This window comes from Aulonocara stuartgranti (assembly GCF_965226115.1).
Source record: "Aulonocara stuartgranti genome assembly, chromosome: 22".
Classification (NCBI taxonomy): domain Eukaryota; kingdom Metazoa; phylum Chordata; class Actinopteri; order Cichliformes; family Cichlidae; genus Aulonocara; species Aulonocara stuartgranti.
The window spans coordinates 33,331,397-33,348,713 of record NC_138957.1 but is presented as its reverse complement, the minus strand read 5'-3'; the positions used below and the strand labels follow the sequence as shown (position 1 = coordinate 33,348,713).

General features: G+C 40.0%; 1 protein-coding gene across 2 annotated transcripts in view; it reads right to left on the bottom strand.

The window, feature by feature from the left end:
* LOC309699499 (CCR4-NOT transcription complex subunit 3-like) overlaps positions 1 to 17,317 on the bottom strand; it is a 40,125-nt gene that overhangs the window by 20,051 nt on the left and 2,757 nt on the right. The window contains exons 2-5 of one of the 2 annotated variants that reach the window (XM_082522537.1): positions 12,526 to 12,588; positions 5,484 to 5,551; positions 3,273 to 3,347; positions 637 to 726 (exon numbers count right to left, since the gene is read on the bottom strand). In XM_082522537.1, coding sequence (XP_082378663.1) covers positions 637 to 726; positions 3,273 to 3,347; positions 5,484 to 5,551; positions 12,526 to 12,550 — 258 coding nt within the window. In that variant the 5' untranslated portion in view covers positions 12,551 to 12,588. Of the gene's footprint in view, positions 1 to 636; positions 727 to 973; positions 1,091 to 3,272; positions 3,348 to 5,483; positions 5,552 to 12,525; positions 12,589 to 17,317 lie in introns of those variants that run through there. The other variant, XM_082522538.1, reaches the window with a different exon arrangement.

Here is a 17,317-nt window from a genome sequence, read left to right as displayed (position 1 = left end):
CAAACTCACTGATCCCAATCTGACTGAATATCCTTGGGATACACCACAAGCCTGATCTATAGAGAGACCATCTTGTGACTTACTGGACCCAAAGGATCTGTTTCTAAAGAGCTGGTGCAGCTTGTGCTGCATTGTCCTCAATGAGAACTTTAAGCAGCATTATTCAGCAAAGACCCAGTAAAGACTGATATCTGTGATTAGGTTATAGTAATTGGTCAGTTCTGCTCCATCCATCTTTTAGAAGGATAAAAATTTACTGACAGAGCTGGAAAAATATAAAAAAGCAAAAATAACTGAAAACAATGAACCGTTTTCTTTAATCCACCCCAAAAAATATAAACAGGTAAAAATAAAGCTCAACATTAATTAAAAACATGCACTGTTTTTCATTAGCTCTTAGTGGTAATATTACTGGGGCCAAATATTAGTGGATAACTGCAGGTAAATGGCTCCATAAAGACCACTAACCTAGCACAACTTTCAATTATTTGAGAAAAAAAAAAAGAAAGAAAACAAATCTCATAAAACTTGTTTATCTGACTTTTTTTTCCAGATTTCAAAACAAATAGTCCTCCAGAGTGTAAACAGGCCCTGGAGGACGTGTCATAATGACCTTCATCCTCAGTTTCTACTTACCGTTTCTATGAGTTTGCGGTTTTCTACTAGCTGCCTTTTGTCTTTGATCTCGTTTGATGCCACCCACGTCTTGATCTGGTCTCGAAGACGCTGAGGGACCAGAAGAAGAAGGCAAAAGAGGGGGGGACATAGCGGGAGAGGAGGGAGAAAGAGACAGAGAGAGACACAGATACATCAGTGAAGTCTGTGATAGGAGCGCAGCCTCCTCTCCAGCAGTCATGGGTGGTGAACATGATGTCTGCATGCAGCAAACAGGCTTGGCGTGAAGTTTGGTCCTCATGACAACACTGAACATTTCAGGCTGAGCAAGATGATATTTAATGCTACAAACACACACCTTTATGTGTGGCAGGTTAAATGATTCAAGTCAGCAAACATCTCAGCCTTCACAGTCCATTTTCAGAGACGTCAGGTTAAGATCAGCAGCTTCTGTCTCACCTGCTCACTGCTGATTGGCCACAAATTAGAACCCATTCACACCTGGTGCTAAAAGGAGTCAGGAGCTGAGTAACGATAGCCCCGCCTTAAACTGAGTGACTTCACAGAAATCACAAAAAAAGAAAAGAAAATCAACTCAATCATTCCCAGAGGCCTGTCTCTCCAGAAAACCTGTGGAAAGGTCACCATGCTGTTATCTAATTTTAAAAGATAATTCTACTTTACTTCTATCTGCTTGTTTTTTTATTGTGGCAGCTGCAGCCCTATCAGTCATGCAAACTTAGAAACGAGGATATCAGGGTAACAAGTCCAAGCTGAATCAGTTTTTACAAAAATCCTTAGAAAATGTGAGTCTGACTGAAAATAAAAGGAGAAATTAGCTGTCCTTATGCTCCCTGCATTTGAAATAGCCACCTGAACACTGGTGCCATCTAATAATGATCTCCTCCTTTCAAGAAATCTACACAAACAAAGTGGAGAGAGCAAAGGAAGTATGGCCCACAGAGTGACAACAAGAGGACAAAATACACTGAACAGTTAATTATAACCCAGAACAAGTGAAAACAGGAGGATATTCCTACGTGCTCTTTGAATTTTTTCCTTAATTTTTGTTTGTGTGCTTGTAAGTGAAAAACTTGAAAGCATGATGAAGCGAGGAGAAGAAACAAGAGAACTAAACAAAACCCGACTGAAGAGGCCAAAAGAGCAAAGAGGTTCCAGCCAATTAGTTATTGTCCGTTTCTGGTCACTTATTAAGGTAAAACAGTCACTGCTATATGTGACTGTGATGCTCTTGGTCCTGTGTTCTTGTCTTCAGGCTGGAAATGAAGCACATTTCACAGAGTGGCATTTTCCTACTTACACTGCCGAGAATAGAAAGTGAACAACATATTTTTCATGTTAAGGCACAATAAACTCAGAAATTCCATTGAAACAAAACAGGTTATGATGTGTCGCTAAGTGTGAACAGAGAATTGTTACTTTCAGATTTGATTTTCACAGTGGGCATAAAATGCTTACGCAGCTTTCTCCACGCCTCCAGAAGTTATTTGAAGTTTCTGTGATTCCATTTTTTGTTACAGGACTTTAACATTACCCCAGTCTGCTTAAAATACACCTCGTTAATCAGTTATCAATAAAGGGAGGGTCTGCGTGGATAATCTTATCAGTGGTCCAACCCTTTCGCATTTGCATTCATTTTGATTCAGTGATGTCAAAACTTGTGTGACCTGTGGGCGGTTCAGAAAGCAGAGTCGGTTGCAGAGGTGGAGGAGTTTCAGTGGAGGAGTCTCTTGCTCCTGCAAACGTGGTGCTGATTACAGGATGCATGATAATAAAAGCTATGAAAAAAACAACTCTAATCAGGCTCAAGTGTTTTCTGCTGGCGCCTGATGTGTTTTGAATTGTTACAGTTTGGGGTGTATTCCCAGCTTCTTCATTCAGTAATGTCACTGAACCTGTGAATTCAACTCAAGTTAAAGGTTTGCTGACTCAGGAAGGCAAACACCTATGTCACTTTTGTTTATTTAAGAGGAAAACCAGCGTTTCAGTGCATTTTTAATAACCGAATGGCTGTTTTCCTGGTTAAAATCTGCAGACTTTAGAGACACTGTCCTGTTGATTCAAAATATATATTGATTTGTGTCATAATATAGACTACGGAGAAGCATCATTTAACAAATCTCAGGAGGTCTCGAAGGAATGACCAGATTAAAACCCTCCTTAAACACCAACTTCCCATAATCCAGCAGTGGTTTGGTGACAATCACTGGATCTTCCAGCTTGATGTAGCACCATGACACTAAGCAAAAGTTATAACTGGCTTTCAGATAATCAAATTAACATTTTAAACCAGAAGACTGCACAGATCTTACAGCTTTTGGTCAAACTGTAGGTGAAAAACCTCTAGAAAAAACAATGGTTGCTTCCAGGAAATCTGTTTACCCTTGCTGATGACGGCTTGCACGCTGGAGGGGTTTTATTGTTCATTTTTTAAGTTCAACATGACAATGATATGTCTGTCTTTTAATGGAGATTGCTTTTTGACTTCTCTGACTTTTTAAACTTTGGAATTATTTAAAATCAGACACATCTACCCTGAAGTTATACTGATTTAATCAGCTTTGTGGGAGCCCAGAACACCTCAAACAACCTGTCAGTGGAAAAACTTTTATTTTCTGGTTTCCTTTGTTCCTTACCTGTAGCTTTTTAATCTCTTTCTTGAGGTCTGCTTCATATTTCTCCTTCTGGTTTGTGTTGGCTGCATTGTGAAGCTGCAAAAAAAGAGAGAGACAGACGGAGACAAAGGGTCAAAGCTGAAGTGCAGCAGTGCACGCCTTCATTTTCAAAATGTACCATGCTAAAAATCATCCAATCTGTTGAAAGCTTTACAGCCTGCAAGTAAAGCATGTGATCATACTCTTAAAATCACAATTATCCTGTTTAATTAGATTAGTGCTACTAACTGATTACGTAGCAAAAACAACATGATTAAGTAGGACAAAAACATAAACCTAAGAACTAAATGGGTAATAAAGTGAGACATAAAACTAACAAAGGTCATCCAAACAAACATGAGTATTTATGAAGAACACAAGCTTCTGGAAGGTCATAAGGAAACGCAGCAACTGCCAACAGCACAATAAAAAGTGGATGTAATGAAGGGAAAAAAGGCAACTGGGATCTTTGTTAATGCGCTAATGACTTTGTGCCTCTTTATTAGCAAAGCCGATGTTCACTGTGGGCGCTGCTGTGCGCTCTGGGCAAAGCATTGTTTTAATAACAGCTGTATTCACTTTGTTTATTATAAGTCTCATGAGTATTGGACATCCTGTTGTGGTAATGGCAACCTTTATTAACTACTAAGGTTAATAAATGCAGGAGTCTGATGAAACTAATGCTGCACAGAAACATTAGCAACAAATAGCCTGAGAGGGAGAAAGTGTCCCCGCAGAGCCTGAATGATAACAGATGGAACGAGCAGTCAATAATAATTGATCACTTGGTTGGCAGAGAATCTGTGAACAATAACTTAACGATTAATATATTTTTAAGACCTTTTTACAAACATGCTTCTTGAATTCTTCTTTAAAACTGCAAACAGAATATTGTCAGGACTGAACACTGATCACAGAGAACATCACGGACCTCATGTGGAGCATTTGCACTTTTTCTGAACATTTTCTAATATTAGACATTTCTTGTTTTTTTATACCTTTGTAGACTATACAAAATAAAGACATTCAGTAAATATGGGATAGAACTTGACATTGCCTTACCCCAGATATATATTAATATGATGCATGCATGCTTTCAGATAGGCACTGATAGGTAACAGAATATAATTTCGAACTTTTTGGGGTAATTTAGAAAGTGTCATCACACAGTGTGTCCAGCCATATCAGCTTTAACTGTGGCATATGTTGGTCACGTGGGTTAAGCAAAAGGGTTTATAAAATCTATTTATTTTAAAAAAGTATGAACATATTATTTTCTGTTTAATGCGTTTTGGTAAATGGTAAAATGGTAAATGGCCTGTATTTGTATAGCGCTTTTCTAGCCCCTAAGGACCCCAAAGCGCTTTACACAACAAGTCATCCACCCATTCACGCACAGGCAAGCTACATTGTAGCCACAGCCGCCCTGGGGCGCACTGACAGAGGCGAGGCTGCTGGACACTGGTGCCACCGGGCCCTCTGACCACCACCAGTAGGCAACGGGTGAAGTGTCTTACCCAAGGACACAACGAGCGAGACTGTCCAAGCCGGGGCTCGAACCGGCAACCTTCCGATTACAAGGCGAACTCCCAACTCTTGAGCCACGATTAAAATATTGGCAGATCTGTCTGCGTCTCTCTTAACTGCCTGTGAAACTGTGTTTGAGACAAAACTCCAGGTTCTCAGATTCTAGTGGACACATCTGAAGCTGTGTAACATAGAAATGCATGTTGCTAACCTGCTGATAACTTAGCACACCACCCTCTCACTCAAATATGGTCGCACATGCTTCAAGAACCAGCATGGCAGCATCCAACATGCTATAACGAAAGCTTCCAAATGCAGAGTACACAACTAGTAGGTGATGTCACAGCTGTCACCTCTATATTTATTAGATACAGTCTATGACATGCAATAATATCAGCCTTCTCTTTTAAGTGGCAACTCGATTTACAGACAAAGTTATAGCAGCTAAGTTGTTTAATGCGTCTTACTGTTAGATTTTCACTTTAGCTCCTCTTCATATGAAAGTAAAGCATAAACCCAGACAATCACTGTGCCACAACACCAACTGACTGCAGCATTAAAATGCAATTATCCCTCTCATCCCTACCATGACTCCATTGCAGGATATCTTTGAGTCAAAATGAAAAAACAGAAAGTTGCAGTCCCAATAATATGATTGTTTCTTACCTTTTGCCAAATATCCTCAAACTGCTCCACTCCCTCCGCTACTTTTTTCAGACATCGATCTATTTCACCTGGAGGAGACCAAAAAAGAGCAAAAAGTTCATATAAAGCATATTAGACATGTGTCTCCGTTCTAATTCAAAGAAGCTGTATAAGCAGGTCAAACCCAGAACACATGACTTCCTCATCAAAGTCATTTCATAAGAGGTGGGAAGAACAGAGTATAAATAATAACGGATTCATCACGTCAGAGCATCACTGACCTCTTTTTTTAGTTAAACTGACTTGTGTTTAAACATGTATGAGATGTAGTCATTAGCACAGAATAATAAAAAGAAATGTCATGTTTGGGAAATTATTTAGTATATGAGCACTGACGCTGCCGATCATAGCTCTAGCTGTACTGGTTATTTGATTAAAACCAGAGTTTTTTCTACCATCAATATATTCCTGCTTCCAGGTTTGAGGCGTTCTGCTCAGCAAAGTGGCTCCAGCTTAAAAACAGGCCACTGGAGGGCTGTTTTTGTGTCGGGCACAAAGAGAAGCGATAAATGCACCATATAACAACAAGGCACTTAAAACTGTGGCTGGCATCTCATGAAATATGCATATTGTAAAAGGCACATTATGCTCCTGAGCAAGTGGTGGCACATATACAGCAGCTAATTCCCAATATCTTAGAAATGCAGCTCCATGAATAGCGTGTGGTGGATGTTTAAAGAGTCAGAAGCGATTAGGGAGTGACAGAAAGAGACAAACACGTCTAGATTTAGGCTCAACAGATTTACGTCTCCCTTCTGTGGTCGCATGGATTAGCTCGTGGCTATCAAATGTAAACAGGAAAATGCTTGCAGTCTAATTTTAACATTTCTGACCTGGACCACATCAGCCTAGTCATTCTGCTTTTTACATACCGCAGAGGAATGTCAATGTAAGTCCTGGAGTGGAAAATCATGATATGCTCACCCGTATCTCATCCAATTACAGCTTTATGTCATGGTTTACTTGGTCAGGGAAAATCAAGATCATCATAAATGTACAGCCCAGTCTCATAGTAGAATTTTAAATACTATTACATATTTTCTGAACCTAACCATTTATGTTTTTAAAGTTTCAACAACAACATAAAATATCACAGGCCAAGTGTAGAATCTGGTCCCGTGAGAGACTCAAACTGTGGTCGCTGGTATGAGTGCTGAGATTCTTCACACCACCACCAACCCCTTCAGCCTCCAGCCCCAATATTCACTTTTTCCCATTTAAAAGTGGAAAATATTCATTTAGTGTACACATGACACCAGCCAGACAAACAGCTGTGTTCAGGAAAACAAAAATAAGGATGGGAAAATTTGTTTCCAGAAACTAAAATCAGCAGATAAAGGGTGTGACTAGTTCACAGACTGTACTAAAATGCATGCACATGTGAAGTGAGGGAAAAAGGTCTGCCAAAAACCACCACACCTCCTAAACAGATATTCCCAACTTGTCATGTTTCACATGTATTTCCAGCAGCACCATGAACACACCATGATGCTCATTTGGTAAAGCGGTAGTTTGTACACAGCCTCAAAATGCAGAGTACAGAAACCAGCGGATGACATGACAGTGACAACCATGTTTTATGGACAGTGTTTGATCTCGGTACTCTCTGTGTCGGTTAAATTCTTTGCATAGATCTGCAAAACAGGGCGACTGTAAATCCCACATAAGGCAGATGATAAAGCAGGTTATGCACTGGGCATGTAACCTTGATAGGTTACTACTGCATGAGTGTGTAGCATCCTCATTTTTTCTGCCCGTCAACTGTGACATCTGATTTCTAAAACCCAGGGCAGAGATGGAAAATGCTCAGCTTTAAGAAAGAAAATGAGATTTCACAAGCAAGGGTGATGACTTGGAGTCTCTAGGAGCCAGCTTGCAACTTTAACTTTTTACCTTCATGGTATTTTCAGAGTTATAGACCCAAAATACATAAGAATGGAGGTGAAATTTGTCCAGTCCCAAGCCCAGATACACATGAGTGGTCGCTTGAGAGAAAGCACCCAGCACCGCCAAATCAAACATCCAGGGAGCCACCGAAAGTACCTTCCTCCTATTCTCCCTCGTGTTTTTGATCCTTCATAAGCCCATAAATACAGGGCATATCAGCGTGAAATTTTGCAAGCTAAAAATATGTTTACACTAACTCCAAATGCTACAATCACATTTTTGTTTAGCAGGATCTTTTACTATAACCAGCTTGGGACATATCAATATTATGGAAAATAGCAGATTTCCATTAGCACGGCTGCATGTATACCCAGGATATGAATGGAGCTCTGTGCTGGGTCCACCCCACCTCTCGCCCTACGACAGCTGGAAAAGGCTCAGGCACACCCACCACCCTGAACTAAATAAACAACAACTGCACTAATTTAATGTCTATGATGCAGAGTAACAGAAATAAGCACTGGTACCCTGGATGTTTGATCTGTTTTCTGATAAGTCACAAGAGAAAACTATGACAGGTCTCCTTTCTCCTACATTTTTATACCAGACTGACATTGTAGCCGTAACTGCCTGAGAAATGAGTCAAAATGATTGTATAAGAGTGATGTTTAAATATTTAAAAATTCCATAATTTTGACATATTTTCATAGTACGAAAGTAACATTTTGATTTCATACCCTTGTATTTCTAATCTCTTAAATACATCAGACTTTTATTTGATCCACTGTGTGTTTGCTAATGAAGATAACAGGAGTGATGAGGAAATAAGCAGCAACCAGTGAGGTCGAGAGAAACCCGCTGCTGTAGCCAAGTTGTGTGAACAAACTCCAGCTTGAGCCTGGCCTTAAACAGCCTTGATGTTAAGATACTGCCGTGGCTGTGTTATTTTTAGATGAAAGTCTACCTCCTCTGTAATAATACATTACAATTTGACAGAGCCGGGGCCGTGCTGGAGCTTGATCTTTTTTTACTCATGACAACATTTTAGGGGGATACGTATATGGGTTTTTGTTTTTAATGTGACAGCTGTTCAACCGGAGAACTCACGGGAATATCATGTGATAGGATGAGTGATGCTGAATCCTGTCAAAGTGTTTTTTAGCCTGCGGCGACAAGCGTCGGCTGGAGAAACCCATCAAAGTTAAAGACATCGACGGGAGGGAGAAAAAAGCCTCGAGGTTTTTTGGTATTCACACAAAGGTCTGGGTTCAGGTTACAAGACTTGTTGTGGTGAGTGTCAGAATTTTATCCCAGCATTATCATCCAAGAGCTGTGAGTGTGGTAGTACTTGTTTAAATTTTCAAAATAAAAGTATAGAACAAAGAGCTTGACACATGCTCTAGTTTCTGTGAAAGTGTGTCAGCAGTGAGCAGACTTTTGCACAGATGTCTGCCGGCGTGCACGGATGCAATGTCACCCTGTGCACAAAAACAGGTAGAAACATTTTCACTAAACCAAAACAGGAAATGCAAAGAGACAGAAAAATTTATGAGGGAAATAAAAATGATTATACTGTGTGTATACACAGTTCACTCAAAAATTTAACGACAGCACTTTGACCCTGCATGTCAACATCAAGCCTGAAAATTTCCTTGCACACCAAAGTCAGTGATGTCAGTCAGTCAGCCAATGATGCCTTATTTCAGTTTCTATGGTTATTTACGAAGATTTGATGCAAAATGGATTTCTGACTCCAGATCCAAATCTTAAATACATAAAAATTCACAAAATTTGTTATTTTTATTTATTCAAATAACAAACCTTCCACACAACCTTCCTGGTGGAGGTAAAAATAGATAACATATGCAGTCAGGAAGGATGTGGAACTTTTAAAACAACGCCGTTCACCCCAAAATCAAATTTACATATCTTCCCTCTGGCTTGTATTGTAATTTATCCATTCAAATTACTTGGATGCGAGTTACCAAGCTTTGAATATATCAGCTGTAGAAATGCCTGCCTTCCTTTGAATAGAATCAAAATGGATGGCACTTAGCTTTAAAAAAAACAAAACAAAACCTTTGAAGTGAAAATAAATCATCATGACCTGGTTATTCAGAAAACTCCACAAGTTTCATGTAGGAACCTTCTTCTACCTGCAGTCGCCAAAATAAAAAGCTGCCTGACAACAAGCTTACATGGCAGTTCACGCTATCAGTGTTTAGACCTTGGCAAAATCTCATCGCTGATGGATACATACTTCCTCCTGCAAAGTAATAATGTGCATAAATGTAATTTTGAACTGTCTTTTTAAATTTTAGCTCTGCCCAAGACAAACTTGTACAGGCCGAATTAACTGTGAGAAACCTCAGCAGCTTTATAAAATGATCCACTAAGGATCTTTTTATCCTATCCTGCTCATTCTGTTACATCTAATAGACAGAGACAGCAGGTAGAGAACAGTTCCTACATGAAACTGCTCACAACAGGTTTTGTTTTCTGAGTAACTGGGTCGTGAGTTTCTCATATTAATTTTTTGGCACACTGAACTAACACCAAAAAGCTAAGCACCATCTAGTTTGATTTTATTTAAAAAGAAGTGTTGGTAACTCACATCAAAAATCATTTGAATTTTTACCCAGTGACTCTGTTTCTTACCCACGAACTCCTCTTGAGTAGATCTGGATAACTCACAGATCAAAATATTACCTTTTTATCTTATGTGCAGATTTTTGCTCCCAGGAATACATGTCAAATATAATTACCGTAATTGTCGGGCTATAAGCCGCTACTTTTTGCACAAGCTTTGAACCCTGTGGCTTTTAGTCAGGTGCGGCTTTTCTATGGATTGTCCATGATTTTTGTCATATCGTAAGACGATTTGTTTTATTTGTTCCGCTATTGTACGGCACTACGTTGCCTGGCGGAAGGGCATGTGATCGGACACACATCGGGGTTCAAGAGTAGTATGTTGGTCACATGTCCATCCGCCAGGCAACATAGTGCCGTACAAGTAGCGCGAAAAACAAACTTCAAAGTAGCGCTACACGTTCAGCGGGAGGCGTGGATGACAAGCGGCCATAAACTTGCGAAAAGCAAGTTATGCCCAACTCCACCGGTGGATTCTGACAGCGTGGAAAAGTGTGAAAACATCCATGATCACCAACGGATTTCAAAGGGCTGGACTGCTGCATGATGGAGAGGAGGACACCGCCACGGCCCTTCAGAGGGTGTTCGACTCTGACACTGACAACGAGGATTTCTTTGGTTTTGAAAGTGACAACGAAGGAAAGGAGCTGAGAGTGGATGACGAAGCCATCCTGAGCCTGTTCATATCCGACACTGGGGAAGATGGTGGTGAATGACTGACTTTTCTTCTTGTTAAAGCCGTGTCGCTGCACCTGAGCCGAAAAGGTAGTCCGAATCTATTTTTCTGGTGTGCTGTAGGTTATTGTTATGTACTACATTTGTTACTCATTTATGAAGCACAGTACATGTTTCGTACTTGTAATTACCGCTACTTGTACATATACCTAAAAAGTTATGCAAATATGTACCCATAACTTGTTTTTCAAAATAATTAATAAAAGGCGTGTGTCTCCAAACAGCCATCTCTTTCCTGACAATTCCCTTTGTGCATATTCTCTTACATATGATAAGTCAACATTGAAACACCTGCGGCTTTTAGTCAGGTGCGGCTAATGTATGTACAAAACAGGATTTTCCCCTGATTTTAGCTTGTGCGGCTAATATACAGGTGCGCTCTGTAGTCCGGGAAATACGGTACCTATCAACGTAGTGGTACATATATAAGAGAAAATAAAGTAAAGCAGAGTGAAACCCTATTTAAGAAGATCGATATCAATGTGCTTGAAGGTTTTCTGTCCTTATCATCAAGTTATGTTTGGAATCCATGTTCGGATTGCACAAACTCAACAGAAAATGTGCATTCACACTTCAAAGAGACCCGACTTTGTAAAGTGGTTAGTTCTGATGTACAGTGGAGGGCAATCTGAAACTGTCAGGCCGTCTGATTTAAGCAGGCAAACACATAAAAAGCACCTGAGAGGAGAATGAGCTATGTAGGTAATTTTACTGGAGGGCAGGAAAGAATCCAGTCTGACTCCAGACTAAAGAAACAGAAAGAAGCTAAAATGACAAACTTTGGCAAAATGTAGCAGTCTTTGCACACAAAGCAAATGGCCTAGATCTTGGTTCCACTTACCTCTTACCCGTGACTTCAGTGGAAATTTCAGATTCAGGCACAGACTAATTCATGTTCTACACAGTTCTTACAAGTTCACAGAAATTTCTGTTCAATTAGAACCAAATATTTGAGTTGATGATTATAATTTTTATACAGTTGTTGTAATTTGTGTTTTAACTATTTTTTTAAAGGATGCTTTATTACAAAACAAAACATCCATCAAAAAATTGTCCTCTGTTTTTTTTCAGGCTACTTAAATTTATTTTGGGCTATCAAAAACTGAAGAGTGTCTGCCCGAAGGGCTACCAGGGATTTTGAAATTTTGCGAGCCCTGTGCACATTAAACCAATCATCTGATGCTCCCGTACTTTCTTCTGTGCTTTTATTTGACACAGAACAAAGCAGGCAAATCTCCCATGCTTTAGTTAAAGTTAGAAAACCAAAACCAGATTTGTTTTAGCTTGCATGTGAAGCCAAACATTTCTAACCTGGCAGGATGAACACTTACGTAACTCCACAAACAAGCTGCTTGTGAACACATGTGACTTTTGTTTACAAGCCCTGGCTCTCTTTTAAACAAGCACTGTGACGTAATTAAGGAAATAAACCAAAGAAAATTTTCCACTTTTGGTCGCAAAACAAACTGCTTGCCAACGAAGCAGGTATAGGTGTGCTCGTGCACTATTTATCTTTTTCCGGTCAGAGTGACACATGGGCGGAGTTTATCACAGACAAAACATCAGGGGACTTTCCAACAGCAACACACATAACACAAACTCTTCATTGAGATCAAATGAGATCTTTATTGTAATTTGTGGTTAACCTAATCCACCTGGCACCTGATCATCTCACTAATGCCCTTTTACACATGCACATGCATGCACACACACACTCAGGCAGAAATCTCACCTTGGAGTTTCCTTTTATCGGCCATGACTGATGACTAGGATGATGTCTTCATGCCTTCTTTCACTGCAGGGAAAAAAAACAGGAGTCTGCATTAATAAATCCCAGGATAGGTGTCACAGAGAAAGACTAAGAATATAAAAATGAAAGGAAGCAGGATGCAGAGCGATGATGACTTGTGGAAAGATGGATGGATTGAGGACAGAGGGAGAAATGTGGACACAACTGTCCTCATTAGCTTCTAAAACTCAGTTTGGTTCTCCAGTGAGAACCTTTGGTGAGGAAGCTTCTTTAAAGGAAGCAAAAGTCGAAATGTTTCTGTGGGTGGAAGGATCATTAAAAGTTCCCAGTGCCTTTGTTTGTGATTTCTGAGGGTGTCTCACCCAGTGACTGAGGTGTTTACTTACATATGGCTCTGGCTCTATGCTGTTGTAATTATGACTACTGTACAGGTCTCCAGCTGGGAAGCATCACTCCAATCCTGACTCAAAAAGCTGGATTGAGTATCAGTAAAAATGTGCTAATCTATTCAATTCAGTTCTATGTTGCTCTGCGTTTGCCTCACCATGTGTCAGCAGCAGTGCACCAGTTGTTAGCACGAGAGCAAAAGGAGCACGGAGGAAGCTGCAAGCAAAGTGTCGGCAGTCTCGAGATATTTCACACCTGTGATGCCAACAGCTTCTCTTTGTATGTTTGTAATAGTTTGTGACTTTACTGTAAATTGTGGTTCTCTTTCTTCTTTTGTTGCCCTGCTGAAAAACTGTGTTTTTGTTGGCAGCACACTGAATTCCCGCCACTTTTCTGCAGCTGAAAATCAAAAAAAGCAACAACAAAGTTGACAGCCGCCATTCCAGGGCAGACCTTTTGATTCAATCTGACTCAGCAGTGATACCTAACACTGCTGCGCTGAGCAGATCAGATAGAGGTGAGCAGGTACGACAGGTATGGCAGAAAAGCCGTTTATGAATATAAGTGGCTTCATCAAAAGCTTGCTTTGAGCACGTGGCCTCCAAGGTTTTCATAGCAGAGAGACACCAAAGTCATTCCTCACATTTCTTCTTCTTAAACTCAACTGATGACGACTTCATTAAAACATACAGCGATTAAAACAAAAATCTAATATTTCCAATAATAAGAGCCTAATTTCAATCACAGTTTGATAAAACAATTCGTTTTATAATGAACGGTTGCTACAAAGCTCTCGTTTTATCTTATATTATGAACCAAAGGCACCCATTGCCTTCACAGCAATGCTGTAAACAGCGGATCATCCAGTCCCCACCGCCTCCACCTCTGAAATAAATTAAATTAACTAACTAAATAAATAATACAGATTACAATTACTGGAAAAACTAAACCATAAGATGTGGACTTTTGCCATAACCGAGCAGCCCTAAAGTACTTCTGCATGCAGTTACAGTTGCAGGTGGCCTGTGTAGATAAAAATGTTTGGAAAGTAGAGCTCATCAGTCAGCACAAGAATAAATATAATACCAGCTGCAGGCCTTCAGAGACAGTTTACTGTAAATATAAACCTGGCATTAAGGTATTTTGTAATTTCATACTGTCATAGTACTATGGAAGGTCATTTAGGGTTCCAGGTGATTCGAGATACAACTGACTGCAGATAAATGATCTCAATGCCTCCAGGTGGATCGCACTTACTTGAAATGCCAATACAATGTAATTACTGCACATTTGTTTTTATGAATTTATTTTTCTTTCTGTCAGATAAATACAATCTTAATCAGCCCAGTACTGATGTTTTATTCATGCTGTGGAATCGTAATTTAACTCTACTTCTGCCCCTTGACAACATAATATTGTGTGAGAACCTGTTTTGACTACAGCTGCACTAAAACACTAAAAGCAACTCAAAGCATAATGCAGGAACAGAGGTCTGATTAAGAACATCATCTCAGTGCCTCTCTCTGGTTACATACACTAACAATTAAGTTTGCTTTAAGGGTTTATATATGACAAAGTCATTAAGTCAACTGTCAGTAATTAAAGGCATTTATATACATTCACAAGTGAGTGAACAGTGAACAGAGTTTCTTTAAGCTCATTAAAGCAATCATCACCATCATTGTTTGTTAATATCGGCAGGGGGAAAATGCAATCAGCGAGAACTAATTTGACTGCAAATTGGCACAAGCCAGAGGAGCACTTAATCAGCTGCAGAAGTTCAGATTTGATACCCAATCTGTCGATGAAGGACGAGCATTATGTGCTATTATTCATCATTACTGATCGCACAACAGGTCAGCCTCATGGTCACTACCGAAACAATGCTGTTTTTTGTTAGGGATTCACCAGCACCAGTGGCCAGTGTTTACATAACAGTTTCATTAGATGGCTCTGTGTTCAATGATTTATCATTATGCAGATTTATTTTTGTCCCTGCAAAACAACCAACGGTCCTGTCCATGAGCTCTCCTCATGTAACTTCTCCTGGCATCTCCACATGGTCGGATATCCCCGTGCTGGTACTGTTCCCAGATCGCCAAAACTAATGTCCCAGGTTCAACACTGCCAGTGACCGAGCTCATTGTTGTGATGTCATAGTTTTGCACCATCACACCACATACCAAACCGCAACTCCATAACTGTAACTACAAACACAATTTAAACCTAAATGCCTGCTTTCTCTGACTTTTGTGGACACTAGCAGATTATTTTTCCACATCTCAAAACTATGACATTATAGCAATATGATTGATCATTTGCAATGTTAAACCTGGACAAATATAGTCCATGTTATATAGCACCAACACGGGAACATCAGACACAGCAAAGCTTCCTGTGATGCCGTGTCTCGCTGGAGGAGCTGGACAACCTGCACACACCTGAATGGTTGCAGTTACTGCCTCATGCTACCAGCAGGAACAAAAACCCTTAAAAGTTGGGAGGGCTAAGCAGAGAGCAATGGTCTGCCATCAACACCTGCTTAAACCATTCCCTTTTTGGGGGTCGTCTTGATGTTGATGCCCCAGTGCACCTGTTGTCACTTAGATTTGTACTAAAGCAGCTGAAATGGATTCCTGGTGGTTTATGCTTCCTAATTGGACGGACTGACATCACTGAAGTTTAACTTACTTTATGTAAAACCGGGCTGCTCAAGTTTTCCCTCGATTTTAAAAGCAGCCAGCGAGAACAATAATGTCTTCAATGCTGATAGTAAATTTTCTGGATTTATTAATTAATTATTATAAGCCAATCGATAGACAACTGTAAGTCTGAGATATTGGAACCATTTAAGCACTAAGGTAACACAGTGAGTCAAACTCCAAGAGCCAAAAATGTTATAATTATGATAATAAATGTTTAGACTTGGAGTGAAACAGAAAACAAATAAATTTCTTTTCTATTTTCTAGCAGGTTAAGAAGCCAAAACCTTATGATAAGCAGCATAATCGAAAAAAGCCACACACAGATGAATATAGATCCTGAAATATTTCAATTCTAACTTCAAAGACATAAGAGCTGCTTCGTTGATTGGTCACCCATCAAATTGAGAAGATGATCCTCATGCCTCAGAAAGCGACCAAAGTACACTTAACAAAGTCAAGTAAGGACAGGCGGTGCAGACATGTTATTAATGAGCAGCCTGAGGTGAGGCTGAGAAGATGCTGTGTCAGCTTTAAGGCGCAAACTAGCAGCACGCCACTTGTCAGGTTCAGACACGGGCCATTAAAGAAAGGCATATGTGACGACGCCGGCACCGCTACTGCTTGTGATGCTCTTTTGACACATAAGCTGAGTGAAACTAAGAGCTACAGAAAAAACATTTACATTTTTATTTGTGTTGCAGGAAGTGTGTCCGAGACAAGAAGTGATGCAGCAGGTTTGACCCCTGTTCTTAAAATGCAAATTAGGAGGAGATGAACATTTAATCACAATGAAAAACAAAAATGGCTCCTTTGCATTGGATCTTGTTTCAATTTACTTTTTAAAGGTGCACCACACAAGATTTTTTTCTCTTTGCATGTTTCTGTTTGTGGAGTACCATCTGACACCTTTTACTGTTCTGTCAGGTAGGTAGCATGCATTCTTCTAACTCTTTGGTTAATGATGATTAGCAAATGTTCCCTGGCAGTAGCATTGCATGGTAAAAATGCATGCAGCCTACCTTTTTCCATTTTCAGTAGGCTTCAAACACCTTGCCTGTGGCTATCTGCTGATACAGGGTACTGATCCAGTAGCAGAGTTATATTAATAAGCTCCATCTCAGAGGAAGAGACTGCAAGTCATTCTTTTTGTTCAAGACAACAGCTGAAGTGAAAAAATTCTAATTGAGTTGAGCCGCTTTATGTTACCCTACGTGTAATAAAAGCTTTCTAACCATTGTGAAACCAAACCAACATCACTCTAGTTTCAACATGATATAATGACCAAACATAAGAGTGAAAGATTGAAGCCAATGCATCAACTCAGCTGAACTTTTCAGTCACATCAGCTTACTTTAACCACAGTCTGCAGTTAAATAAAAAAGGTTTTGCAAACATACAAAGAAAAGCTGCGGTGTACCAGCCATGAAACACCACCGAACTGCTGCTGCTGCTTTGTTAGCCTCCTCCATGCTACGTAAGCTCTGTCACTAGCAGCTACTGTCATGCACTGAAGTAAATACAGAACCACACAGAACTGAAGTGAATGCATCAGCCATCACTGACATCAGATCCAGCTGTTATAGTCAGGATCAAATCAATACCCAGTCGGCCCATCCCTAACTCCAACCCCACCAACTGGTGATCGTTCTACTAATCTGGAGATCCACCGCAAGCTGAAGCAT